General features: G+C 50.6%; 6 protein-coding genes and 1 pseudogene across 6 annotated transcripts; 4 read left to right on the top strand and 3 right to left on the bottom strand.

Annotated features, from left to right (window-relative positions):
- Positions 1-576: 576 nt before the first annotated feature.
- On the bottom strand, positions 577-1,023 carry LOC128279111 (cuticle protein 19-like; annotated as a pseudogene).
- A 708-nt stretch (positions 1,024-1,731) lies between these two features.
- On the top strand, positions 1,732-4,028 carry LOC128279110 (histidine-rich glycoprotein-like). Its single transcript, XM_053017832.1, has 2 exons — positions 1,732-2,097; positions 3,663-4,028. The coding sequence occupies exons 1-2, from the start codon at positions 1,732-1,734 to the stop codon at positions 4,026-4,028; spliced, it is 732 nt and encodes a 243-aa protein (XP_052873792.1).
- Positions 4,029-4,752: 724 nt separating this feature from the next.
- On the bottom strand, positions 4,753-5,180 carry LOC128269424 (cuticle protein 19-like). Its single transcript, XM_053006882.1, has 2 exons — positions 5,172-5,180; positions 4,753-5,106 (listed from the first exon to the last, which is right to left on the bottom strand). Exons 1-2 carry the CDS (start codon positions 5,178-5,180, stop codon positions 4,753-4,755), a joined length of 363 nt encoding a protein of 120 aa, XP_052862842.1.
- Positions 5,181-6,441: 1,261 nt separating this feature from the next.
- On the top strand, positions 6,442-6,876 carry LOC128279109 (cuticle protein 19-like). The gene has a single exon (XM_053017831.1). It carries the CDS (start codon positions 6,442-6,444, stop codon positions 6,874-6,876), a length of 435 nt encoding a protein of 144 aa, XP_052873791.1.
- A 271-nt stretch (positions 6,877-7,147) lies between these two features.
- Positions 7,148-7,776, bottom strand: LOC128279108 (cuticle protein 19-like). Its single transcript, XM_053017830.1, has 2 exons — positions 7,768-7,776; positions 7,148-7,699 (listed from the first exon to the last, which is right to left on the bottom strand). The coding sequence occupies exons 1-2, from the start codon at positions 7,774-7,776 to the stop codon at positions 7,148-7,150; spliced, it is 561 nt and encodes a 186-aa protein (XP_052873790.1).
- Positions 7,777-10,142: 2,366 nt separating this feature from the next.
- On the top strand, positions 10,143-10,757 carry LOC128279107 (adult-specific cuticular protein ACP-20-like). The gene is made up of 2 exons (XM_053017829.1): positions 10,143-10,151; positions 10,218-10,757. Exons 1-2 carry the CDS (start codon positions 10,143-10,145, stop codon positions 10,755-10,757), a joined length of 549 nt encoding a protein of 182 aa, XP_052873789.1.
- Positions 10,758-12,890: 2,133 nt separating this feature from the next.
- On the top strand, positions 12,891-18,875 carry LOC128279106 (uncharacterized). Its single transcript, XM_053017828.1, has 3 exons — positions 12,891-12,985; positions 16,479-16,565; positions 17,793-18,875. The coding sequence occupies exons 1-3, from the start codon at positions 12,971-12,973 to the stop codon at positions 18,873-18,875; spliced, it is 1,185 nt and encodes a 394-aa protein (XP_052873788.1). The 5' UTR covers positions 12,891-12,970.
- Positions 18,876-26,475: the final 7,600 nt, after the last annotated feature.

Here is a 26,475-nt window from a genome sequence, read left to right as displayed (position 1 = left end):
ACTTGCAATGCGACAAATAACAGTGTCATACTACATATTAAATTAAATTAAGTGTTACAACCTCGATTCATAGCTTCTCCCCTTAATTTTTTTGTCATGTCAAACTCTTCAATTAAAAATGATGTCAAAACGAAATAATGTAAATTTTATTAAAAAAAATAGATCGTGATTCATCATGCCACACACTATTTAAATCTTAATAACACCAATATTTGTCAGTCGATTTTGACAAATCAGTCAGATTCTAAAACATCATTCTATGCCGTTTTAGTTATGGATCGATTTACGGCAAAATAGTGGGTTAAAATTGTAGCACTGTACATTGAAAATGATCGTTCAACTGTGAAAGCTTGTGAAATTTTTGTGACTAGTTTCTGTGGGGCTATTTGAAGAGCAAGGTGGGTCAGCCAACTGAAGACCATTGATCACGCTGTATTTTTGGAGATAACTAGCAATATGTTTGTGGCAAATTATCGACTAATAAATAACAATTGTTGCGATGTGATATTGAAAAAAGCTTAAGGATTGGGAATATTTTGTGATGAGATGAATTTGGCTTTTATTTAGTCTAACTCTTTAATGGTGATGCTGGAACAAATTTCCGTTGGCGTAGCTGCTGGCGTGTCCGTGTCCATGGCCGCCATAGGACTGTCCACCCTCGTGATGACCGTCCACTTCCGGGTGGTGAGCGTGTCCTACACGCTTCACGTGAGCCTGGAATCCATGAAGTTTATCCGACGAGTATTCAACCACTCGCTCGGTTCCGTCAGCCTCATGCAGAGTGTAGGCTCCCTTGACAACGTCTCCATCCCGGTGTTCCCACTGGCTCTTGTGGTCTCCGGTGTGCGGGTCCTTAACGCCATACTCGAATTTGTAGCTCGGATGCGAATGATAGTCGTGGTGATCGTAAGCCATAGCGGCAATGGCAAGACACAGGACGAGGGCGATCTAAACAATTGTAAAACTTTCCTGTTGAAACAATTCTTCAAAACTCCAATCGTCTTACTACCGTACCTTGATCATCTTGGCTGGAGATTGTTTGCTTGTTGTGTTTGCTTGACTGAAACGTTAGCTGCGAACTGATGATTGAACGATACCAATAGTCTACCTTTATAGTCAAATTCGCACCGACCAAGAGACCCCACCCTGAACGGGCAAAGCAGGCAAGTGCAATCAATAATCGTACCTTCACCACCGCGGGGTGATAATTTTTCAAATCAACGTTCATAGCTGCGTTCTGTGCAAAAAGCTCTGCGGTGTCAGCTGCATGTAGATCCGTTGCTGGGGGTTGATTGTTTTGAAACAATTTCCCTCGCAAAAGTAGCCGATACAACTACGCCCGAAAAATGGTAATATGAAGCCCACCGATTCGAGGGAGGTCCGCAAGTGAAATGATACAGCCGTGTGCCGATCGTTGTAGTTGTTTCGCAGTGCTTTATGCTGCACTTTGCAACTGCTGGATGGAAAACCGAAAGTGAGCGTAGAAACGGTTTTCCAAATCCTCACACTAGGGCCTGCACCGAACATGCGATACACGAAGTTGCTTTAATTCTATGCAAGGCTGTGCGTTCACGGTTACGTCACAGTTTCACAGTTCGGTTTTATTAATGGCCCGAAGTGCAATCTGCGGTAGGTATTTAATGCCGGAAAACGTGCTCTTAGCCTCACAGAACGCAACAAGTCTACGTACAGTTCAGTAAGCTACAAACCAAAAACGAAACAAGTTCGATCATGCTGAAGCTCACGTTCGCCGTCGTTGTCCTGTTGGCTGTGGCTGTCAGTGCCGATCATGAGGACTATCATTCGCATCCGAGCTACAAATTCGAGTATGGCGTGAAGGATCACCACACTGGAGACCACAAGAGCCAGTGGGAACACCGGGACGGAGATGTCGTCAAGGGAGCCTACACTCTGGAGGAAGCCGACGGAACCCACCGAGTTGTGGAGTACTCGTCGGACAAGCACAACGGATTCCAGGCTCATGTGAAGCGCGTGGGACACGCTCACCACCCGGAAGTGTACGGACATCACGAGGGTGGACAGTCCTATGGTGGTCATGGCCATGGACACGCCAGCAGCTACGCCAACGGAAATCTTCATTTCCATCATTAAGCGAAGAAAAGTCGAAACTAAGAACGAATGTGAATTAATAAACGCAAACACTACAACCTATTTCCATGAATCCTTATTTTGCGCTTGTTCCGAAATAGACAACTACAATACTTGATTAAAATTTACTACAATCAAAACCATGGCTCAGAATATCAGATGACCAGGATGTAGAACTAGAAAGATTCCGGATTTCATAGCTCACACAATCAGAGATTAAAATAGATTATAGAGATTAGAATAGATAGAATCAGAGATTAAAATAGAGATTATTTTCATTACTTTATGACCGCCCGGGTGTTACGCCGAAAAAGTTTTGGTCAAGGTAATGTGCTCTGTATTAGGTTTATAAATTTGAGAACTTCACAATAAGCTGAATAAAGCTGCATAGATGCATAAAAATGATTCTTAAGGACACACCGAGGCTAATCCGAGATTTTATGGGTAAAATTAGGAATTAACCCCAATCATTTCACCAGCATCGCTTCTCTTATGACTTATGCCAATCCTTTGATCGGATCGGAGAGGTCATTAACCCACCACCCTGTACTTCTCGTGCGATTGTTTTCGTTGAAGCTAGCAAAACATTTTATGGCTGATTTTCCGTCGCGTGGGAAACCGGCCAAGAATGTGTTTTCAATCAATATTTTAGCGCCCAATTTGCACATCGCCCATTCACATCATAAACAGAATTACGCTGCCAAACGATACATTGCATTCTCTCAATCGCCGAAGTTCCATTGGCGGTGGTGGCTGAGGGGCGTAGGCTCCTACACTGAGTGATCGGCAACTGAAAGCACTTAGCGTGACCACCATGACCGCCCGGCAGGTTAACCGGCTGAAGAAACTGCCCCTATCCGGCGCGGGGGGATGGTAGTCACGCGGTAATTTGCGCCCTTGCTTGTTCACATGTTTTGATTTAACGGCTGAGTGGGCTGCAATGCGCTCAATTACACCCAATCGGACTGTGCTCAAGCTGTGGCTCTTCTGACCTGATTTTCGCAAACCGGGAAGCAACTGTTGTTGCAACAGGTGGCCGATCTTGGCGATCTCGTGGACAGCCGATTTTTTCAAGATCATTCCCCAAATAGTTCCTCTTCCGAGGCTCTTTGATTGACTCCCCGAAAGCTGACCCTACACATATGGGGGCCGCGTGTATTCCGAAGCACTCCATTCACGAGGCCCTACCGAAGTGTGGCTCGTGCTCTAATGGCTCACGACATGGCTGCTGCCGTGATCGGTCCACAAAGAAAATTGCAGCAAATTTTACGATTTCGTCACCATCCTCGGGGTGAGCTGCGCTTAGGTTTCCCCGGCCCAGCCTAGCGACACGAAGGGAGAGTTATCAACCGCAAGTCAGTCCGTTTTCGGTCTCAGTGGGTATAAAGTCGCGCACCAGCCAAGAGTTTACCATTAGTACAGAACCGGCGTTCAGCGTGGTCAAGCATCGTAGGAAAACAGCTTACTTACTGCCCCAAAATGTTGAAGGTAAGCTTAGACAGGGAATAATCTTGGCAAGACTCTTAAGTGACATCATTTTAACATTTAACAAGATCGCCTTCATTCTTTGTATGGCCGTTGCTGTGTTCGGCTATGGACACGAGCATCATGATTATCATTCGCATCCGAGCTACAAATTCGAGTATGGAGTTAAGGACCCGCACACCGGAGACCACAAGAGCCAGTGGGAACACCGGGACGGAGATGTCGTCAAGGGATCTTATACTCTGGAGGAAGCCGATGGAACCCACCGAGTTGTGGAGTATTCCTCGGATAAGCATAACGGATTCCAGGCTCATGTGAAGCGTGTAGGACATGCTCACCATCCGGAAGTATACGGTCATCACGAGGGTGGACATTCTTACGGCCATGGCCACGGACACGCCAGCAGCTACGCCAAGCTGAACCAGCACCATTAACCCGGAAGCATTCGATCGCATTATTTTCTCTCTCTAGCTGTGATTCTAACTTTGTAAATAAACTTCATTTCATCTGTTCCTTAATAAAAGAATATTTTCATTTCAAATACGCTGTGCGAACTGTTTTGTATTTAACTGATTATTTTATTTCGTCAAAATCGACCAGAGCCGGGAAAGGTCCTGCGTCAACAGTTTTAGCAGGATCTAATTTCAGACCAGATGTAACAGATCAAGCCGATCAGAGCCGATCGGTGCGTTATCACTAAATACCATTCGTATCACATCGTAGTTCGTGAATCGGAGTCGATTAAAGGGCAAACTATGCAATGTCTCCGGGCATCGTCCATTCTTTTCGATCCACAGCGATTAGCGGCCATTTGAGAGGGAAACGTGCGTTATGTTCGAGCACCTTCCATCAATCTCTCGATCCATTGATTAACCATCTTCTTAGGCCTCATTAACAACTATCCTTATTTTCGCAGTTTTAAATTCGTTCCACTTACTAATAATTAATTAAATCATTTGTTTCGATCGCCTCGATCATTGAACGCTAATAACCGACCAATCTCATATCAATCGATCTTTCCGTCATTATCGTTACGCAATTTAATTACTTGATAAAATGATGAAGTACACAGATCAACCATTTAATGTTGGACGGCGGTTAGAAGCTTTTATTGGAAAATTAGAAGGACCAAGGAACTATGTTTCTGTGCGGTTGGCGTTAGTTATACTTTGAGAGTTTAATGTAGCTATGGCCATAGCCATGCTTGTACGATCCGGAAAAGTCTCCGTGGTGGCCATAGACCTGCGGGTGGTGGGCATGTCCCACGCGCTTCACGTGAGCCTGGAATCCATGAAGTTTATCCGACGAGTATTCAACCACTCGCTCGGTTCCGTCAGCCTCATGCAGAGTGTAGGCTCCCTTGACAACGTCTCCATCCCGGTGTTCCCATTGGCTCTTGTGGTCTCCGGTGTGCGGGTCCTTAACTCCATACTCGAATTTGTAGCTCGGATGCGAATGGTAATCGTCGACGGCGACCGCTACTGCAAGCAGCACAGCAAGTACAACACAAACCTATCGAAGTTAAGAATTGTTTAATAATCTACTTTTAAATGTGCCAAACTTCCCTGCTTACTTACTTTGAACATATTGAACTGAGTCTAACTGTTTGACTACGGTCCTGATTAACGTGGTAATGATGATGTTTAAACGATAAGCATGGACTTCTATACTGACCACCAAAGCAAGTAGAGTACGCTGCGTGCGTGAGTGACATTTCGTGAGCAAACGTGCATAAATTGAACAGACTTCTTAGTGATCAGCGATGCGCGGAGCACGCAACTTGGCCAATGCAATGGCCCAAGAGACACAAGAAACACTTCAGCGTTAGTAGGACGTAGAAATGCGCCTCACATAAACATCACAAGTTATAAAATGCATATGTATGGTAATCGGAATTAAGCACAGCCTGAGTGGCCACCTACGTCAGCGTTGCATCAACATTCCAGAAATATATTTGTAAATTATGAATCGATCTGTTTCAATTTCACACCCAGTTAAGCACGCGTAACACCGTAAGTGACCATGTCAAAGCCAATATTTGCCGATCCGTTGGTGCCTTCCCTGTCTCGCTATGGTGTGCCCTCCAATCCGTTCTCCCTTTCTACCGTTCACCCAACGGTTGTTGGGCTCAATTTTGCTCTCAATATTTCAATGTTTTCATTCATGTTTTTTGAACGGCCTTTCGGACGGCCTTTGGAATGGTCAGCGTTCGGGTGGGGAAAAGATATTCAAGCGAAGCATAAAACACCATAACTCGGCCAACTCGAAAACGTGCACCGAAAAAGACAAACCTCACAACCGCCCGGCCCGCAAGGTCACATTTCATCAAATCGCCCGGGAAATCAGCCTCGGTCAACCTTGAAACCGCGCGCGGCCGCGTCGAAGCATAAGCATTTTCCATTTCGAAGCCGAAGGTGGCCAGCGTGGTTTTCGTGCAGGTCCGAAGTTGCTTGATTTGCGCTGTCGAAAATTTCCACAAAAAAGCGCGCCCCGTTACGCTCAAGCCCAAGAACAACCCGCGTGTCGCACGCCGTGACCAAGCGGAGCTGTCACAAGTGCATGGTGCGAACAAGAAAATTGGAAATCGACTCGACCGATGGCCGCTGATCGGGGTTGTTTTAACACTAATTAGTTAAAGTTGTTTCGGTTAAGAAAAGGGTGGCACGCGAAACGTTCTCGACCGGCCCAACCCGCGGATATAAATACTCAACGCGGCTGGTCAACCCAACATCATTCAGCAGCAACCCACAGCAGAACACAGTTCCACCCAAGCCTACCGAAGAGAAACTCCAAACGAATTCGTAACAATGTTCAAGGTAAGTTTTGTCTAAGATCGTAGAAGTGACCATGACTGAAACGGTTCTGAATCGGTTCAAGATCATCGCTCTGACTGTCGCCTGCCTGGTCGTCGCCGCTTCGGCGCAGTACTGGGGTGGTGCCGGCTACGGATACCAGGCTGATCATGGCCATCACGACTACTACTCCCACCCGAGCTACAAATTCGAGTATGGCGTAAAGGATCACCACACCGGAGACCACAAGAGCCAGTGGGAGCACCGGGATGGGGACGTCGTCAAGGGAGCCTACACTCTGGACGAAGCCGACGGAACCCATCGTGTTGTGGAGTACTCCTCGGACAAGCACCATGGATTCCAGGCTCATGTGAAGCGCGTGGGACACGCTCACCACCCGCAGGTCTACGGCCATCATGGTGGCCACTACGGAGGCGGCTATTCGCACGGTGCCGGATACAGCTACAGCAAGCTGGATCAGCATTTCTAAACGCGTGCCCGTTGCCTGCTAGATGTGATTATCTGAACGTTCCTAAATAAATGCTCTGTTGAATTACCATCTGCTTTGCTTGGAGTAGAGCCACACGAAAGAAACGATGAACTGCAGCGTCTAGAGTTCCCAGAATCACAATCTTTGGTTATATTTTGGAAACCTGTTGGCGCCATCACGCCAACAAACAAACTACAACCCATCTCAGGTACACGCCGTGGTTATTGCAGGAGTTACAGACGACGCTTCGTGGCCCCCGTCTAGCTCCGTCTTAATGGTATCCGCCGTGTCCGTATCCTTGATGCTCCTGGTGGTGATGGTGCACGAGCTGATGCGAATGTTCGTCGTGCGCCTTTTCGTGATGATGATCCACGACCGGTGCCGGCTTCTGCTCCTTGGCCGGAACGTGAGCGTGCTCGATTTTCTTGACCACCGCGTTGAACCCGTGGTGAGGATCGGCCGTGTACTCGACCAGCCGCGAACTACCGTCCGCATCCAGCACGGTGTAGGCACCCTTCACCACGTCCCCGGTGCGCTCCTCCCAGTGCGTCTTGTGGTCGCCCGTGTGCGGGTCCTTTACGCCGTACTCGAACTTGTAGTTGATCGGGGCGTAGAAGTCGTGGAACTGATCGTGCTGCTCCACCTCATGCTTATGGTGGTGCTCCACGGGTTTGGCTTCCTCTTCCTCGGCATGCTGATGGTGCTGATGATGGTGCGGCTGATGGTGGAAGACCTTTCGAGTGACATACTTGGGATTGTAGCCCCGTTCAGAATGAGCATAACCGGCTACTGCAACGGCCACTAGGGCAAACAGAACCACAACCTGAAAGGATGGCGAACGAATGAATATCGACCGTAGAGTCCTGCAGCATCCTTCGTCTTAGTACTTACGCGGAACATTTTTCTCCTTAACGAAAACGGACCCGAATCTGTTGTTGTCTATTGTTCGAGGGCGTTCGATTGAGTGGTACTGATGCACCCGCCTACAACCAGTTTATATACTTCGGAGTGCAACCCCGGGGTTCCGAGCCGGGCACAACACAGAGAGAGAGAGAGAAAGAAAGTTTTCGGAGTGTAGTGTCGTGGAGTGTAGTCGATCGCGGTTCAGATCGCGGTTCGGTTCATAACGGGTTGCGGCGCGCTTCCGCGGCTGGCACGACTCCGAACTCCGAAAGGTTGATCGCCGCTTAGTGGCAGACAATCGTGTTACATAAATCAAAAGACCGAAAAGAAATGGCTGTGTCGCATTGATTCAATCTGATCCCACCGAACACCGCCGCCAGCACGGAGGCTTTCGGTGGTGTAGTTACACTAATTTAATTAGTGCTCAGCAGCAGCAATCGATTTATGACGCGGAACCGATGGCCTACCGAGCGAAAGTAGTACGGGGCACGGCCCAGCCCCGGCCACTCATAATGCGAGCAGTGCAGCGCCATGCAGCGGTGGCTTGCTGTGGGTTTGCTAAAAAATTGGCGTGAGAAATACAAGAAACAGCCGGGACAAAGGCCGGGAGCTCAGCCAGGGCAGCGGACATTTTGCGCACAGGAAATTGGACGAATTCTTCACACCGCGCCAGGACATTAGTAGGGCTATGAAATCTGTTTACCGGAATTCACCACTATGCAAGCAGGATGTTAAAATAGCAAACAGCGCATGGGTAGCGCAGTCAGTGACAATTTACATGACATAAACATAGTTATTGTTGCCGTAGCATTATCGTTCGATTCGTAACATTTACGGGTGGGCAAATAAACAGTAAACCCTACAGTACGGCCGGTGGATGCTTTCCTTTTCATAGCGGACCCTTTAACGGGCCCAACCATTATCCAACGGCGTAAGAAGCTTAGGCACCGATCTGCCGCTAATTGGACATTGGGCACCCGTACGCGCGTTTATAGCCGTTCAAACGATCTGCTAATCCACCCCAAATCCAAGTGAACACTGTTTCACTTTCCTCTGTTGCTGAGGTAATGCCTGCGACTTTTGTTGATCAATCGATGGCGGTGCGTAGCCTGCTTACAGTTTCAACGAAGCTTGGCTACTGAGTTATTAGTGCAAAATAGAAAACTTCTGCCATAATAATAATTAACATAATTAACATTTTTAACATTTTCCTACGATAACTACCTAACGACAGCAAGACGCTACTTTTCGGAAAACAAATCCAACATTGCGTATCGATCTTCTTCTCTGCCTGGCAAAATGCTTCTCTTGCCTAATACCGCCAGACTTCTGGCCATAAAGATCATGCTCGATGAAGTGGTGGCCCAAGGCATACTAGAGTTGTATCGGTCCATCAGTGCTTAGCGCTTACGAAAACCGGTGGCAACGAGTTAACAAACGACCCATTAGAAGTCTGGCTACCCGTTCGATGACAGCATCGATCAGGAACCTCTGATAGATTTTATATCTGGGATTAGAATTAACCGGTTTGCGGATCAAACCGAAACGTAGCTCCGAGGGCTTTTTGCGAGCCAAATAGCTTGGTGGTGATTTTTCGTCATAACTCCTAAAGAAGCGTGGTCTTTGCACGGCATTCAGGTAGTAAGAAAGAATTATGCTGGCCACCACCACGCACGGCCCAAGATAAGCCCCAAAAGCGGCCTTACCGTTGGGGTTTGGGTTTCCCAAGTGTTGGTTCGGTTCGCTTTTGCACAACCTGTTCGACTTCATTCCCAGCGATTGCTCCAGTTTCCCAAAAAAAAAGAGAACAATAATTGCGTACACTTGCATCTGCGGACTGTCGGGTCTCACACGCGTCTCGCCGTGTCCCAAGTCGGCCGACTACGATCACGCACGTTCTCACTCGTTCCACCACGATCGAACCGAGGAAGGTCTGGGAAGAAACTTAGCACCCAAACACAGTACAACCCTTCGTGAGCCACCGGCCTGGGGATGTCGGCATCGACACATGGCACGGTATCAACAATTCCATCGCGATCCGCAACATCTACGCAACCCGGGCGGCAAACGCACTCGATGTTGGCAGTGGGCTGCGTATAGAAATGCCAATTTTCCGCCCTCCATCATGGCGAGGTGTAAACAAATTCGAAAAAAGCGATTCTCACGATGCAAACCGTGTGTGGTATTTGCTCTGTTGTCTGGTGGACACCGGCCCTGGGTGGGGTCGTCCACCTACAAGAACGATATAAATAATAGAGCTCAGCAGTGAGAACGGTATCAGTGCGTCGGTGAACCCTTCCAAGAAACATAGTGCCTTCTTGTAGCCCATAACCAGTGCCAGCATAGTGCCAGCATATTGAACTATGATTGCGGTACGACGTTTACGTGCTGCGTGCGGACTTGGCCCGGTGACATTAATGGTATTCCCTATTTTGTAGCAATCGGCAGTGGTGCTTATGTTGGTGGTAGTGAGCAGTGCATACATTACGGACAACGGCTATAAAATTGTTACCAAACACTCGACACACTACTTCGACCAGGGTACGAATGCGATCGATTCCTACCAACCGGTGTCCGGTATCGGCGGCGGCTACAGTGAGGCCGGGCTCGTTGGTTACAAAACCCAGGCCCAGGATACGGGCTACCCGGAGAACGGATACGATTACCGGGACTACTATACCTATCCGAAGTACAAGTTTAACTACGGTGTGCAGGATGCGCATACCGGTGATCACAAGAGCCAGTGGGAGATCCGCGATGGTGACGTCGTGAAAGGAGCCTACACGCTGTACGACGCAGACGGGACGAAGCGCATCGTGGAGTACTCGTCGGACAAGCACAACGGGTTCCAGGCTCATGTGAAGCGGGTGGGACATGCCCACCACCCGCAGGTGTACAAGACGGAACACGGCATTTCCGGTGGTGGCTACGACGAAGCGGAAGGTTACAGCTACAGCAACATTGACCAGCATCTCTGAGTGGGCATCAAACGCCGTGCCTTTCGAAGCTATATTTATTAACCCGCCGATTTGAACGGAGTGCGAGCACGAAACGGTTGTTGAACGGGTTGCAAAACCGTTTCGCTAGCGCCTAAAAGTATGCTCCAGACTAACAAACTCGCACTCAAGTTGCGCTTTTTGAAGGCGCAAGTAAACGGATAATCAAATTTTAAGTAACGGATTTAAATTATACAAATGTTTCGAAAATATTAAATAATATTTATAATAAGATCGACCAGTGTTTAGGCTCCAGATGCTGTTCTTTTCCCATTAAACGAAGGTAGATTCAAAGGTAAGTACAATCACGGAACAATTAATGCACATTATGATACTGTTTCCATTAAAATCATTACACCATTAATAGCACAATGTTGTGTTTTATTACTTTTCTAATGAAACCAGGCAGCGCCCGACTAGGATTTATGATATACACTTTCTTATCCCGGCCCGATCGTTTGTAGGAAGCAGAGTGACAACCGCCGATAGCCCACTTCATCAACTTGGGTGCTCGAAAGGAAAACGCGTTTTCTCATCACACAGCTGATTAAGCAATTTAATCACTCACCTGGCGTAAGACCAAAGGACTGGGCAAGTCACCGCGCTGGCGCGCACTCGCATCACTGCCCTTTAAATCATTGAACCTTCGAATGGGCCTGGAAAAACTGGTTCCTCCTTTTGCCGGTGCGACAGAACCGTGACAGGACTTTTATCTTTCTTTCTTACCTGGCACATTACGCACAGTTACGCACCCTTTGCGGGGTAGGCGACCGACCGTCCGATCGTCCGATTTTCCCTTTTGTGTTTATGGCGGGCAAGGAATGAGCGGAATTTGGCCCAGACCTAAACCTAGAGTGCCCCACCGAGCACTGGAGTAGAGCAAACCGCTCAGTGGCACGTTTTCCAAAGCCCAAGCTGCTGTTGACTATAACCGTCGAGAGACGTTTCACAGAACCGGGGTTCGTCGCTTTCGTTGAAGTCTTTTGAATGGTCCGCAGATAAACCCATCCGCGAGGGGGCGATTAATTTGTTCGTTTAATCGAATCGTTTCTGCTGCTGCTTGCACACTGCCTGCATCCCGTCCAACCTGGAATGTCCTGCCATCATCGTTAGCGGGCCGCCGCTCCTGTTAATAGGCCCCGTCATTAAGCGGCAAAATAAAACAGAGTTGCACCGGCCAAAGCAAACTAATGTTGAAACGGCGGTGATTTGACATCCTCGAATTATCGACTCGATAGGAGTCTTCTGTTGATTAAAAGCGTGTTGCGCCAACCGAAAGGGAAATTCATCCCGACTTTATGTACGACTTAGCCCGTCGGCGGCGGAGCGAACGGAAACCACCCAGTGCACCCCGTAGTGGAAAGTGTAACCGGGTCGGGTCGGGAAAAGGGAATGGCCGAACCGGTTTTCCACTTTCCATTTCCATCCCGATGGGGTTGGACCGATGCTTGCGCACCGCAAGATCAAGGCAACAATCATGCCAACGGTCCTGGGCCACCATCGATCGGTCGTGTCGATCGTTGCGACTCCGGAGCATCTTTTCGGGTGGGTTAGGAGCTAAACCCGCTAAAGGAAGCGTTAGTCACTGCCCCATCACACAACTTCCCTCCTACTCCGCGCCGCTCTGGCTCTCGCCCCCCAATCTCTCTCTCCCTCTCTCTCTCTGGGCTGGCATTTTCCCACCACACCGGGGCGCACCGTCGTCGGGACCGGTCGCGTGATGTCACTAACGAGTCCGGTCCACGGACAACGGTCGGCGTCGGAGAAAGGCTTTTACTCTGGCGCGATTTGGTGAAGAAAATCTTGGCCTCGGCGCTCGCCGAAGAAGAAAATTCAATGGCGTCGCGGAGGCGATCGCACCGGTGACCGGCGGACCAGCGCGCTCGGTTGTTGCGTACTATATAAACGTGCAAAGAAGATCCACACCTCTTGACTGGTGGAAAGGCTTTCAATCGGAGCAGACGGTCCCCTCAGTGTGACGACGATTGTTTCGAGTGCTGTCGAGTGTGCTTCGTAGTGGCAAGTGTTGTCAAGCAACAACACATTAGAAAGACTGAAAGATAGTGCACTGCAAGCGAATTGTGTCTTGTCTTTGGGACCACAAAGTGACTGAGTGTGAAATTGACTGCAAACTCTCTCGACGACGATAATAACTTCAGAAGAGAATCTGTGGCTGGATAGCTGGGCACGCGAAAATGTTGCCAATCAAGGTGAGTTGTGCCAGTCGGAAACGGTCGCTCGCAAAACGGAGTGAAATGAACGGAGTGCGATTTAAGTGCGATAAGTTCAGCCTCATTTAAAAGGGTCCTCGTTTGGGGAAGCACAATCTGCCGCTAACGTTCGGCGGCACGTTGGTGACGGGTTTTCCCTAACGCATGCTGCTATTGCGGCACCGAATGCCGGCGGTGCCGCCGAGGAAAAACCCAAAGCCCAGCCAGCCAGCCGGGCGAGGTGCAGCTTTGCACCTCGTTTTCATGCTAAATGTGATTTTAATCTTGCATTCGTCAAAAGCGAACCACATTTGCCTGCGGTGAAGGCGCACCAACGGCCGCAGCAACAGTTGCAACCCTACATATCGCACGCTGGGTGGCAGCAGGGAGTTGCTCATTTGCCCGTGGAAACGAGACGCAGCATACATGGGCCGCCATGGCAAAGAGAAAAGATTCTTGCAAAAGGGCCCCGCGAGAGAGCTACCGAATGCGGCCGCCAGATTGCTCGATCGATCGCGAAGGCTATAATTATTCACTTCGCCTCCAAGTGCCACACGGGGTGAGCGCGGCAACGGCGAGAGATCGAATGGCCTAGAATGTTGATAGTGGTGGTCCGGCCACTGCGCTGTGCCAATCATAAAAAGCAAGCATCAATCGGCCAAGTTGCATCCGCGCACCTATAATTAAACTCCTTTTGCGCGGTAGGCGTTCAAAATCACGCGCGCCTTAACAAAATCTTTGACCCGCGAAACGTCAATATTGACCCAAGAATGTAGCCAGAAGCGGAACGGCCGAAACTGACAATCAAATCCGCTTAAAAGGCATTGGACTGCAATTGCGACCATTTAACACCCAATCGCACGTAATCACAGCGATTATTTCGATTGACAGCAGATCAATCAATCGGCGCACGGACTCCCGGGCCAGGCCGGACGACAGAATTTGCCTACCACCAGGGGCCGAGTGAGCACTAACAACGCATTGATTTATGGTTTGCTCTGCAATCGGTCGTTTGCAATCGGTTTCTGCGCGAGCATAATGTTCTGCTCGTGCGAACAGCCCATTCCGGGCCCAACGCACCGCCCCGCGATCCCGCCAATTAGACGCCAGGTCGCGATTAGAAATCCATAAAATTTCATAATGGCGCTAATGAACGAATGATTAAACGCTTCGATGCAACGCGATTACGCACACGCATGCCCATTGCAACTGCAGTTATCAGTTGCAAACCCGGTGGCCAACGGTGGCCGAGAAGAAGATAATCCGCTACCAGCGCTGATTATGTCACCCTCGTGATTCTGTAACAGGTCCGTCGGACGATCGGCGAATCCTGGCGTCACAACCGCTGGGGTCCAATCAGGTTCAGCAGCGGAGAACAAACAGCCCCGGGAGACGGCACGTGACCGAACGTCTCGCTTCCTGCTCGTCTCGTCTGCTCGAATCTCCTCGATTTCACAACACAATTCCCGCGATCGACTGACGTAACACAGCCCGAAACGCCACCAACGCCGCTGTGGCGATAGAGAAATAGAGAAATAATGCCACTTTCGCAGATCTTTCCGGCGCGATACGACGCCCGCAGCCGCAGTGTCAAGTCGGACAGGCATAATGAACAGGCCAGATCCAGGAAGTAAAGGGGGCCCCTGGGCTGCCAGCTGCTGCTGGCCGTTAAAAGCTAGGTTTATGGCATACTCGGCACGTATTGTTCGAGCACGTCTCCGCGGACCGAACCAGGGACAGGTTTCAGTATCCGCTTTTGGCCCACTGGGAAATTCACTATTCGATTCCGTACCAACCAACCAGCATCGGAAGTTTTATCGTTGCTATAAAACCGCACGACAGCGGGCATTTAAAAACACATACACACCCGGTTGAGTCGGCGAAGACGAGCTTCCGGAGCCCAATTAATGGACCACTTTGAAGGGAAAATTAGATTTTAACTGCTAATTATATTATGCCCTCTTTCAAGTAGTTTTAAACTGGCCACCGACCACCGTTCGGGGATGGTATTTACCAAACACGCTTACCCACACCGTTAATTGACCGGTCTCCGGCCCACTCGCAAAATCGCCTCGCGGCTCAGCGGAACCGCCCATTTGCAAAGACAGCATATCCCGTTCCACCTCCTGAGGCACACTCCGTTTTCCCGGTACCGATTTTCGATTTCTTCCGCCCCAAAACGGTCACGACGTCGATGCAGTTAACCGCAACAATCTCGCGGCCGATTGCATCAGACACGCCGAGCAGCCGAGGACGGACCCTCAGATTTATGCATGCAGCTGCAACCTTTGGCAACGTGTTCCGTGCGTTGTATCGTTGCTTCCGATCCGGCCCGTCCGTCCGGGGTGTGCTATTTTGTTTGCCATCGCCAATCGGGCACCACCAATCCGTCCCCCGCGGGGGGAGAGAGAGAAAATTTCACTTTCTTCGAGAATCGCTCCACAATTGCATATGCATCCGATCCGATGCACCAGGGGGTCCGGGTGGCACGCTGCGCTGCGGTGCACTGTTTTTATGAAACTGGTTTTCCGTCACGCGCGACAGCGGGCCAAGGACCCGGGTGCCGGGTGCCGGGACGAGACACCCGGGTGCCGGTTTGTGCATGCAGCCAACGGATTGGAAAGCGGCGCCATAAAGCAGCGCTTGAAACAACATCCGGCGACTCCGAGCGTCAACGGAGCGGACCGCGTTGCGACTGGCCGCCCATCGAGCCGACGATTGTTTGCTAGTCCCCAATGGTACCCCGTATAGCGATGAGTCTCTGGCAATCGCACTTGAACTTACACAAGACACCGCATGTCCCCGCTCGACATGTTGCGGGTTACATAACGCCGAACTAACCTATCTTAGGTGACAACATCGGCCCGACAATGTTAGCCGCGCCGCGACGTGTTTGCAGCCTGAGTCACTCCAAATTCAATCGACCGACCGAAAGGACGATGGGTGGTGTGATTCGTCCTTCACGATCACCGCTGCACCAGAACGGTGTGCCCGCTCCAGAATGGAATGCCTTCTTCGGCCTTCCAAACCAACCGTCGTTCGAGCTGACATAGGTCACCATTTTAGGCGACGGAATCTGAATCGATCGGCCCAAAATCGAGTTGCCATGCAGTGCATGGCCCCGCCTAATACGACCGGAGGCTGCCCCTGTCGGAGGGCCTAAGCGGGACATGAGCATTTTATCACAGCCTCAGACGTTGCTGCCGAATTGAAGATTTATGAACAGCGTGACCTGCCGTTCGAAATTAATAACGCCCCTGCCGGCCGGCCGGCCCGGGCTGGGTGACTGACTTAGATTTTAATTGGCTGGGAAAACGGCCGGGTGATAATAAATCATCAATGAAATTTACTTCCATCATTGCGTCGCCGTTGAGCATTTGAGAGAGTGGCACAGAGTTCGGCTTGCAATGGCCGAACAAATATTGCTCTCGAAGGTCATGAAGTTTATTTGGTATCTGTCACTTATTCCGTTTCGTTTGCTACTCTTTTGCAGCACTTTTTGTTGGGGTTTCTTGTTACCATCGGAATCGGATTGGTGTCCTCCTATAAAGACGCCCTGCATGCCTACGCACCAGAATATGTAAGTAGCAATCGGGGTCAACAGTTTACGTACCAACAGCCTGCGCATTATGGGTTTGATTCTCCATTCTACTAATCACTCAGTTTATTAGTTTATTCTATCTTTCTTCAAACATCCTACGACACTGATCCACATGCCGAGGACCCCGGTCAGCACCCATAAAGTGGACATAATTAACGAGGCCGTCCGCGTCAGCTTTACGCAGGAAATTACTCACCTCGTGGATCCTTGATCGAGAATCGTACTATCCGGCGCCGGCGCCATTTGCATTATCCAGTTAAGACGGTTTCAAGTCCAAACACGAGAAACGAGGCGTCGGAACGTAGAAATTCTGGCGCCAAATCGATAAAGAAAACAAGACCGGGCCACACACGGGCCGGGGCCGATAATTTGCATGACCCGTGGTCGCGGTCGCATGACAGTTGTCTCGTGCAGTCCATATTTATGGTCACTATTTTTAGCACCAGCGGGCGGGCCTTGGGCCATAAACAAATATTAGAGTCAACGCCGGAGAAGTAAATCATCTGAAGGGAAGGTCCAGTCCCACCGAGAATGGTGGTGCACCATGTGGGCTCATTTTTTTTTTTTTGAACCGAATCTACTATAATTGCTCCTGAAAGTGTCATTATCGCCCATTTCCGACACACGGCACGAGGGTCACGACATCGCGGCGAAGAACGAGTATTATAAAATCGCAATAGCAATCGGCGCACGAACAGCGCAAATGTCCGAATCCTGTCCGACGTGCCCTTCTTACGCGAGTGCTATTGGCGGGGCCACCAATCGTGCGTATCGAACGAAACCTTTTATTCGCGCATTAGATTTAACATATTTTTGTAATTAAAAAATTATCATAAACTTCACGCTACAATGTAGCGCGCACCGGCACGAGCCGTAATGATGCTGCCAGGGCGCACCAGGCTCTCAGCGGCTCTCAGGCGGCAGCAAAAAAGGGGCGGTCTGACATGGCGAATTAAATTAGACCACCACGCAGCAGCAGTAGCAGCAGCACCGGAGGCAGCAGCAGCATGGCGGCGACGGCTTCGCGGTTTTCATGTCTCATTTAAATGCATTCCTGCGTGTGATTTGCACGTGATAAATTATGCATGTTTCAGGAGGTGCCAGCCCGACTGCCCGCTTTTCGCGCCAATTCCTTAGCGATGGCCATCGAGACATTATGCTTCGAAACAGTGATCTCACCACTTCCTCTCGGCCTTTCGTTCGCAGGCCCATCCGGCGTACTCGTTCAGCTACGGTGTGAAGGACCTGCACAGTGGCGACGTGAAGTCACAGTGGGAAACGCGCGACGATGGCATCGTCAAGGGCCACTACAGCGTCGTCGAGCCGGACGGCTCGATCCGCGAGGTGGACTATACGGCCGACTCGAAGACGGGCTTCAATGCGGTGGTGAAGACGCACGGACCGAACGCACACCCGGTACAGGACGATCATCATCCGCATCACCACCAGTACTACGATGAGCACCACTCGCAGTCGAAGATCAACCACTTCAGCAAGGGCCAGGACCATCTGATACTGAGCTCCGACCTGCCGCATCACGAGAAGGAGATAGCGGAGATCAGCGAGAAGAAGCGCCCGATCCCGTCGATCCTGGAGCTGAAGCCCCACGTCAACCTCGAGAAGCCGCTGGTCGCCTACAAACACTACGAGCCACCGAGGACGGTCTTCCAGCACCACTACGCGTACGACGAGCCGAAACTGCACGTCACGGCCGATACGGAACACAAGCACTACGCACCTTTGGATCCTTCGTCCTTCTTTTCCGAGCCGCTCGATGACAGCCAGGAGCTGTTCAAGCCGAGCATTCGCATCGAGGAAGTGAAAGCGCCGGACCTGTCGAAGCTGAAGCCCGTCTCACCGGACGTCGACTTTTCCAAGCTATCCGAGAGTGACCTCGGCCCTTACTACACCAAGGACAGTTATCGGCCGTTCGCCCAGTACGCCAACCACGTGTCGCACCCGGTGACGCTGCAGAAGGCCAAAGTGCACACGGTGCACGTGGACAGCCGGCCGAAGAAGAACCTCCTGAAGCCGCTGACCACGCCCGGGCTGAAGAACTTTGCGACGCCCTCGGTGTACAAGTTCTCGGCCCGAGCCGGCCCACCCCCCGGTGGCCGGCCCGACTACTCCAGCTACTTCAAGGCGAAGGCAACGCGCCAGGCCCGCACCGGCCCGATACCGTTCCCGTCGGACGAGCAGAAGCAGGCCTCGCAGCGTATGGTGGCGTCGATGCTGTCGCGGCAGAAAGCTCGCAAGCAGCATCCGATGTACGCCAACAGCTACTACTAGAGAGAGAAAGAGAGAGAGTGGTCGGGCCGTCTGGCCCGGAGAGACAGACAGACAGACACAGTGCAATATATCCCGTGGTGCGTGATAATTTAATTTAACCTAATGCGTAGCTTAACCACGGGCGACGGCAAACTAGCGATGGCGATTAGAATTGATCACTCGAACGTTCGAGTGTCCATTTTGTTTTTACTCCTTCACGAGTTGGTGGCTTATTTAATAAAATGTTAGGTAAAATTGAACACCATCTCTTGGGAACCCTCTGGGAACGGTTCTTCCACGATTACTCGATATTCGATGAGTTGCCGACGGTTACCCATCGAGTCCGGCAACTAGATTGATTGTTGCCGTTTCTGATTAGCCCGCTTCTCATTGCTTCCGTAAACAAATCGCTGTCATCGGCGGACTACTACTAATTGGGACCCAGTAATGCTGCATTTCTCTGCTGTTAGGGCGATTATTGTTGGAGTCACGGTAACATTGCCTTCCATCTAAATTCCTTTGACCAAGGAGTGCAAGATCATGGGCCATTTCAATCATAAAGTTGTGGTCTGCAATTACCAAGCCTCAAGGAACCACGTGGGCCTGGTCTTTCATATCCGGAATCGCATCCGGATCTGTACCCCACGGTAGAACCCCACGCTGCTAGGTCCGTCTTCGGAATGTCTCCACCCATAATTAGACCCGTCGCACTACCGGCCAGGTTTTGCCCTAGGTCCCAACCCAGCTCTACAGATCAATCGATCGATCGATCGAACGACCTTCGAGTGAGGCAACCCACCCACCAGTGGCAGTGCGAGAAATAGTTTCGTGTTGGTCGGACTCGGTGGCCACCAACCTTATAATTAACACGCAACTCCGGCGACACTCCTCCGCTCCGTGACAGGAGCCGGCGTGCCGGGAGTGCGGGCGACGGGCCACAACGCGAACGCACTTTGGCTCGTGAGCGGCACATAAATCATGAATGTTATTGGTCCAGATTGGATTGGGTGTTCCGATTTCGCGCTCGCGATATTATTGGGTTGTTTTTCTTGCCCCGCGTTCTTGCGTCGCCATTTTTTGTGTCACCGTCGATCTCCTTGCATTAAACTTTATATGACACGCCGGGCGCCGGGGGGCACGACGGGGTGCCAGGGTTAGCGTGCCAAGTTATCGGTTGGGGCGTCAGGGAATCGTAAACGAAGCGTAATAACCGTTCCGCCCCCCCCGTTCCGGCGGACGACGGAATTTGCACGACACTGGCTGGCTGGCTGGCCGCCCGGCGCCAAGCTAATCCATCCGCTACGCCGTCTCTGCGTTGTTTTCGTTTCGCCACGGTCATCCGGCGGGCCGGTTGCGTCTGGGGTCTGGGGTCACAAAAAGTGGGTCCACCGAAAGGCGGATCACGGGGTCACGGAAAGCGAACGATCGGTATCCCCGCATGGAGTCTGGAGTCCACACCGTGGGTTATTGACTCACAGTTTTGGACCAAAAACCTGCTCCACTCCCGCAATGGCGCAGGGTCCAATCGAATGTACGCAACCTATTTCTGGAGCATGCTCACGGATTAACGATTAAATTTCACTTTTAAGCTACCGAAGATAATGTTCCGTTTAACGTCTGGACCCCAAGGTTAACGTGACTCTCCGGCCATGATCTTCGATTCCGAGAATCGACCGTTGTGCAACGGGCTTCCCCCTTTTTATCACTGTGGCCAAAGATGTAGTTCCACGAATAAGAGAAAGAAAAAGGGGACACAAAGAATGAGACCCAAGAAACGTGACTCACTCAAGGTGACACGAGACACCCGGCCCCGGTCTCGTTCTCATGCACCCGTTTCTGGACTTCCTTGACGCCTCGGCAGCGAGTAGCTGCGGTGGTGGGTAGTAAACGCACTGATTTCACCGCACCGACACACACGCCGGACCCCAAAAAACGTGTGCCCTCAAGGTTCGGCTCGGATGTCAAAATATGTCGGCTATTCTGCCGATCTGATCGGCTGGCCAGCAAAAAGCTCACCCCGCGAGCCCTGTTTACGCGGGTTCGTTTCCCAAAAAGTGACAACACAATGCCAACGCGGGGCTCCGAGGCCTTTTTGGGGGAACGGTCCCGGCACTAGGGAGAGAGGCAGGCAGACATGCAGACAACCTTGCCGGCAGATTACCGATTCGGGTGACAGTGCGATAGCCCTCTTTCCTTGACATCGCGCACGCAATATGGGGCAGTGGCCGACCAAAAAGGAAGTGAAAGGCGAATAAACGATAACATTTTCGTTATTTTTCCAGAATATTTGGTATTTATGGCAGTTTCCCAGTGTCTTATGACGGAAAACGCGGAAATTTGGAAACTATCAAACATTTGTGGTTCTTCTAGTGTTTCTCGGTAGCGTACGCCATCGACGGTTACGGCGGCTCCTTCTTCATTTTCGAAGCAAAACGGACCGATGATCCCGCCAGACCAACATTCCCACCAAACAGTCACTCGTTGTGGGTGTATTGGCTTCTCTTGCACGACTTTTCCAAGCCCCAAACACGACAGTTCTGCTTATTAACATAACGACCGAGGTGGAAATGAGCTTTTAAAATCTCTTGCTGGTTGAGTTGAAGACTCACCACTTTGGAAATAATGCCATTCGTATATGTCAAAATTTTTACTAAATGTTCAAAATTTCCAGAACGAAGTTCGACGTTTTATAAGTCAGGTAAGTTGGCACTCTAAGAGACGTGAATTGCATCGAATAAGGGGTGCGTAATAAATAATGTTTCAAATTAAAGATTTAACCCAGCCACTTTCTTGATCGGTACACCCATTGGCCTTCAAGTGACGTTAAACTCACATTTAATTATTCACTTTTCGAGCCGGAATCGATGTCTACTGCAGCGGTGTTTAACTGTACTTCGATGGGATCGTGGACTTAAGCCACAGCCGAGACAGCTTACCAGTTTGTCACCAGTTTCATCTCACTCTCTCTCTCTCTCTCTCTCTCTCTCTCTCTCTCTCTCTTGCGTCGACAGTTTTGGATTTGTCAGCAACAAAGTTGCCGGTTGCCGGTTGTAGCCCCGTTGCCTCGGCGAAGGAAATAGAAAGACGCCTAACGAGAAACGGGCGGGCAGCAAGAAACATAATCGCCATCGCCAAGTCCGTCCATTAGATGGTGGTAAGTACCAGTTAGCGTCGGATGATTTACGGGGCCTCGATAGAGATCCGATCGTAGTAAAAAACTAAAACGTATCAGTTGAGCGAGACGCCGGTTTCGGTTTTTGTGTGTCCCCCCCCCCCCTACGGCGTTCCCGCAGGGCGATTAAATTACATTACGAATGGGCAAAAGTAAACCTGCGTGCTGCATCAACCATCTCGTCTGCGACTCGTTCCTGCGGACCCTGGGAAATCATTATCGATCGATCGATCGGCCGGTATCATTAGCTTGGGGTTTTTGTTTCCCACCTTTTTGCCTCCTTCATACGCGATCCAAATCGTGCACGGGACTCCTGAAAACTACGGTACGGTGCAAAGTTTTTCTGCGTGCGTCATGTCCACACTTTTCCACCCCCAGGCTCTCTTTCGCTCACCTGCACAGGGTCCACGTAGACAACCTGGTACCAGTTTCGGTCCGTGGTACCCTTTCACCCCGCGTGTGCGTGCGTGTACCCTGTCCGAGGGCCACTTTGTGGTTCTGGTGCGGTGCGAAACCAACGATCAGCGTCTTGATTTGACATGTTTCTGTCAGGAAAATTGCTACCCCCCGGGGGCGGCGGTGGCGGCGACGGTGGGCCGCAGAAGCCGCACTCGGTGCGTTGCAGTGCGCGGCATGCATCAAACGCAGTGCGAAGTGCAGTGAGATCGGAGATCGCCATCCACCCACCGCGAGGGGCAAACTCCGCCTGGCGGCCAACGAACGACAATGCGCGTCACGTCAGGGCGGCGAAGGACATTCTCGAGCGGATCAATTCTGGTCACGCCGGCATCAACGGTAATAGACACCACCATTGCACGCACGCACGCACGAGATTTTCACCACAATTGGTTTCGGAATGCGCATCGGCCACAAGTCCGCCAAAGTGCCCGGTACAAATTAGTCCGCTGGATGAAACGGGAAAAAATAAATAGAGAAACAGAACAAGGGAGACCGAGAGAGAGAGCACATAAATGAAGCAATTAAAAGAAAATTTAAATCCGATTAACCACGAACCGGCTCGGAGGCTGATAATGCGGCGTGTAACCGCGTCTGCAAACCGTTTGCAACCGAGGAGCGGGTTCCGACGACATTGTGCCATTCTGCACCACGCAATCCCGAGATCTCGCCCGACCGCGAGAGGCCACCGATTCTAGCAGCCAATTAATAATTTATCAGCAAACGCTGCCGCTGCCCGTCGCGGAGCTAAACGGTCGATGGCACTGCTCGTTGGCGGACGAACGTCCGAAAACGTCCATCGGATCGACACGGCGGTGGCGAAATCGGCACCAGAACCGATTCAAATGACGCCAGCCAGCCAGCCAGCCAAAGGGAATCGAAGGCTCGGTCGGTGGAAACGGAGAATTCGAAAGATTTCTGCAATTATTTCAGCGCGGCCGACGTGCGCCTCATTACGCGACCATAATTCGAAACGCATACACGCATCGGACGGACCACAAACGGAAACCGTCAAAACGGAGACATTGCGGACCGGACCGGCCGCGTGACATGTACGGTATTCATTAAACGGCATCTGCAATGCCCCGTGGCTAATTGATTTGCACAAGCGAACGGGACAGACCGCGGTGCTGCGGCTAGAATAAGGATAAAACCGGTCCGGTAAGGAGGTACCGTAGTCTTGGCTGGTCCTGGCCGGGGTCTTCGTTCTCGCGTCGAGTGTCGCGTTCGAATTGGAACCCCTTTCGGGATCTGGTGCTAATCCGAAGAAGAGATTAACAGCTGAACGGGCGTTACACTCTAAGTGGCCATAACAACAAATATTGGTCCTTCGCAACAGTCCCTCCAAGAGTTTAACCGTCCAGCCTACCAGCGACACCATTAGCCCGAAAAGAGGGCTCAAAACACAGTGGAGCCCACTGACTAAGCACTCCTATTAGGCACCGCCGGCCCAATAAACACCTTGAAGCGCCGATCGCGATCGCAAACTCGTGCCAGGGAACCAGGCTCAAGTCAACATCGTTTAACATAAGTATAGTAACAGCGCACAGCACAATGTGCCTTTAGTTTGCGGTCTAAATTATACATTTCGTTCGCACGTTCAACACCTCCACCGGGGCGCGCGCTCGCGCCCGGATGGTATGTTCTCGGGCCGGCCGCACCACCACTTGGGTCGTTGGGACGAAAAAGAAAAAGGAAAAAACAGACCTGTAGCCGTCAGTTTATGAGTTCCCGAGCCGCTCGCCGTCACCGGTCACTCCGGTCCGGCTAACCAATCATTATCCGGTGATCTAAATTGATTTGTTACAATTACAGACGGCACAGCGGCTGGTTACATGTGTAGTGTATTAGCCTGATAACGATCACCGATCGACAGTGACCTGGTGGTGGTGGTGGTGGTGGTGCTGCTGCTGCCGCCGCTGCCAGTGGTGCTGGTGGCGTTCTATTTATTCATGACTGTCGGTGGCATGCACGGCCGGGGTGCCCGCTCTGCATCTCACAATCTGCGTGTCCGTTTTGCGATCACGGCTGCTGCTGCTGCTGCTGCTGGTGGCCACGGCACTTGGTTGGCCCGTGGCTGTGGAGCACCACGCGGTGATGGTGATGCACTTTTACCTACCGCGCCGCCTTAGCATAGTTTATGCGCAGAGTGAGCCGCCCCGAGGGGAGTAGCATAGGTTGGCACCTGTACCAAGCCAAGCGGCCGACTGCGACACTGCTTAGCGATAATCCTTTCTGATCTCTATCTGGACCTTTAATTGCATGGCGAACAAACGCCGCTATCTTCGGTTTCCATCGCCGCAATGGCCGGTCGGCATCTTCAGCTCGGTGCACGGTACACGCATGGTATTATTATCATATTCATACCTGATTCCGTCCAGCCGAGGCCAGCGACGACCAATCGGATTACATCGAGCTGAGGTGACCGCGGTGATGTAAAAGGGTGCTGCCTCCTCTGGAGCTGCGTGCCACACGAACCCGTCATCGGAGCCGCGTCAACCTGGGCGCTATGGGGCGTGTGTGATCCAGGCGCCCGCGCCCGCGATCAGGACCTTCGGTGTCACTTCGATTCAATGCAAATGTGCCTGTGCCCACTGAACGGGGTATGATTTATAGCGCCTCCGAAACACCCGTCCCACAAAGGCGCGAGGCGCTCTGGTTCTGATGGTGACCCCTGGATTTGGTGGTTGCAGAGCGAAAGACACTGCACTGGTCGCTACTTCGCGAAACAATAAAAGAGAAGGTCTCAAAGAGGACTGAACTACTGGGTTGTTTAATAAGTTAATAAGAGGGCGCTGCTACTGGCCTAAATTTGATTTGTTCTGTTGGTACACTCTTCATATGAACGTATGTAAAGTTTCATTTCAATCTGTCACTTCATTCCTTGTTTACCTTGCCATTTAGTATCGGCGTGTCACAGTATTTTTATTTTTGGAAGGTTTAAAAGCAAAGGAAATGTATGAACGAATGTTAGAAGTACGTCAGTATTCTTCGCCTTCAATTAGTACATTAAAACGGTGGTTTCTGAAGTTAAACGTGGTCGTACAAGCCTTGAAAACAATCCTCTTCAAGGACGTCCAAAAACAATAACCACCCCTGAAATCGTAGGGAAAATACAGGATATCGTATTGCAAAATCGTCGACTGAAAGAGATTTAGTAGAAACCCTGGGCATCTCAATGGATAGACTTGGACATTCTCTGCAACATTTAGAGCTTTTTCGAAAGGATGAAGTAAATTTTGTAATGGATGAAACTTGGATCTATCACCATGATCCTAATTTAAAACAAGAGGCTAAGAAGTGGTGTGAACCTGGTGTGTTCAAAAATCCACCAAGAAGGTGGTAAAACAGTAAATTCTTAATGTTATTGTAACCTTTCGGACCAGCTGAAGAAGAAAATTCGTGAAAAAAGACCCGCGTTACAGAAGAGAAAAGTTACTTTTCTTCAGGACAATGAACAATTAATGCAAAGAACATTTTGAAAATAGCTAAAATCCATGAAATAAAATTCGAACTTTTGGAGCTTCAACCGTATTCACCAGACTTGGCCCCTAGCGACTTTCATCTGTTTCCAAACCTAAAAAATCCAAAATACTAAAATATATTTCAAACCATAAAATTGTGACTTTCTTATGGAACCACAAAACTTATCGTACAACCCAGGACACACAGATCAAACCTTTCCTTCGCAGCAGCACGTAGCAGGCTAATTTAAATTCCTAAGCCCCGGTTCTAGGGCACCCGTGATAACCGCCCGTACCGGCGCGGCACAGTGGCTGTTATCGTGGTCACTAGAACACTAGCGGGGAAAACTTGTTGTGAAAACTTGTGGCCCACAAACGCGTGCCGGGGAGAGACCCACTAACGATCTGACACCGATTCTCGTTCCGTCCGTTCGGTGAAACGCACAGTTATGCTATTTAAATTTATCTCCCCACTAATAGGAGGCGACAGTGGCATTCGGCGGCCTAGTGTGCCGCGGTCGCACTTTGC

Source organism: Anopheles cruzii, chromosome 2, assembly GCF_943734635.1.
Source record: "Anopheles cruzii chromosome 2, idAnoCruzAS_RS32_06, whole genome shotgun sequence".
In the NCBI taxonomy this organism is placed as follows: Eukaryota; Metazoa; Arthropoda; class Insecta; order Diptera; family Culicidae; genus Anopheles; species Anopheles cruzii.
The sequence above is the reverse complement of the archived record's forward strand: the minus strand, read 5'-3'. Positions and strand labels throughout refer to the sequence as shown.

Bases quoted from the DNA above. Each gene is read 5' to 3' on its own strand.
- LOC128279110 (XM_053017832.1), top strand. From the start codon at position 1,732: ATGCTGAAGCTCACGTTCGCCGTCGTTGTCCTGTTGGCTGTGGCTGTC. The intron at 2,098-3,662 runs CATTTCCATCAT...ACATTTAACAAG, and splicing joins GCTACGCCAACGGAAATCTT to ATCGCCTTCATTCTTTGTAT.
- LOC128279109 (XM_053017831.1), top strand. From the start codon at position 6,442: ATGACTGAAACGGTTCTGAATCGGTTCAAGATCATCGCTCTGACTGTC.
- LOC128279106 (XM_053017828.1), top strand. The intron at 16,566-17,792 runs GTAAGTAGCAAT...TTTCGTTCGCAG, and splicing joins ATGCCTACGCACCAGAATAT to GCCCATCCGGCGTACTCGTT.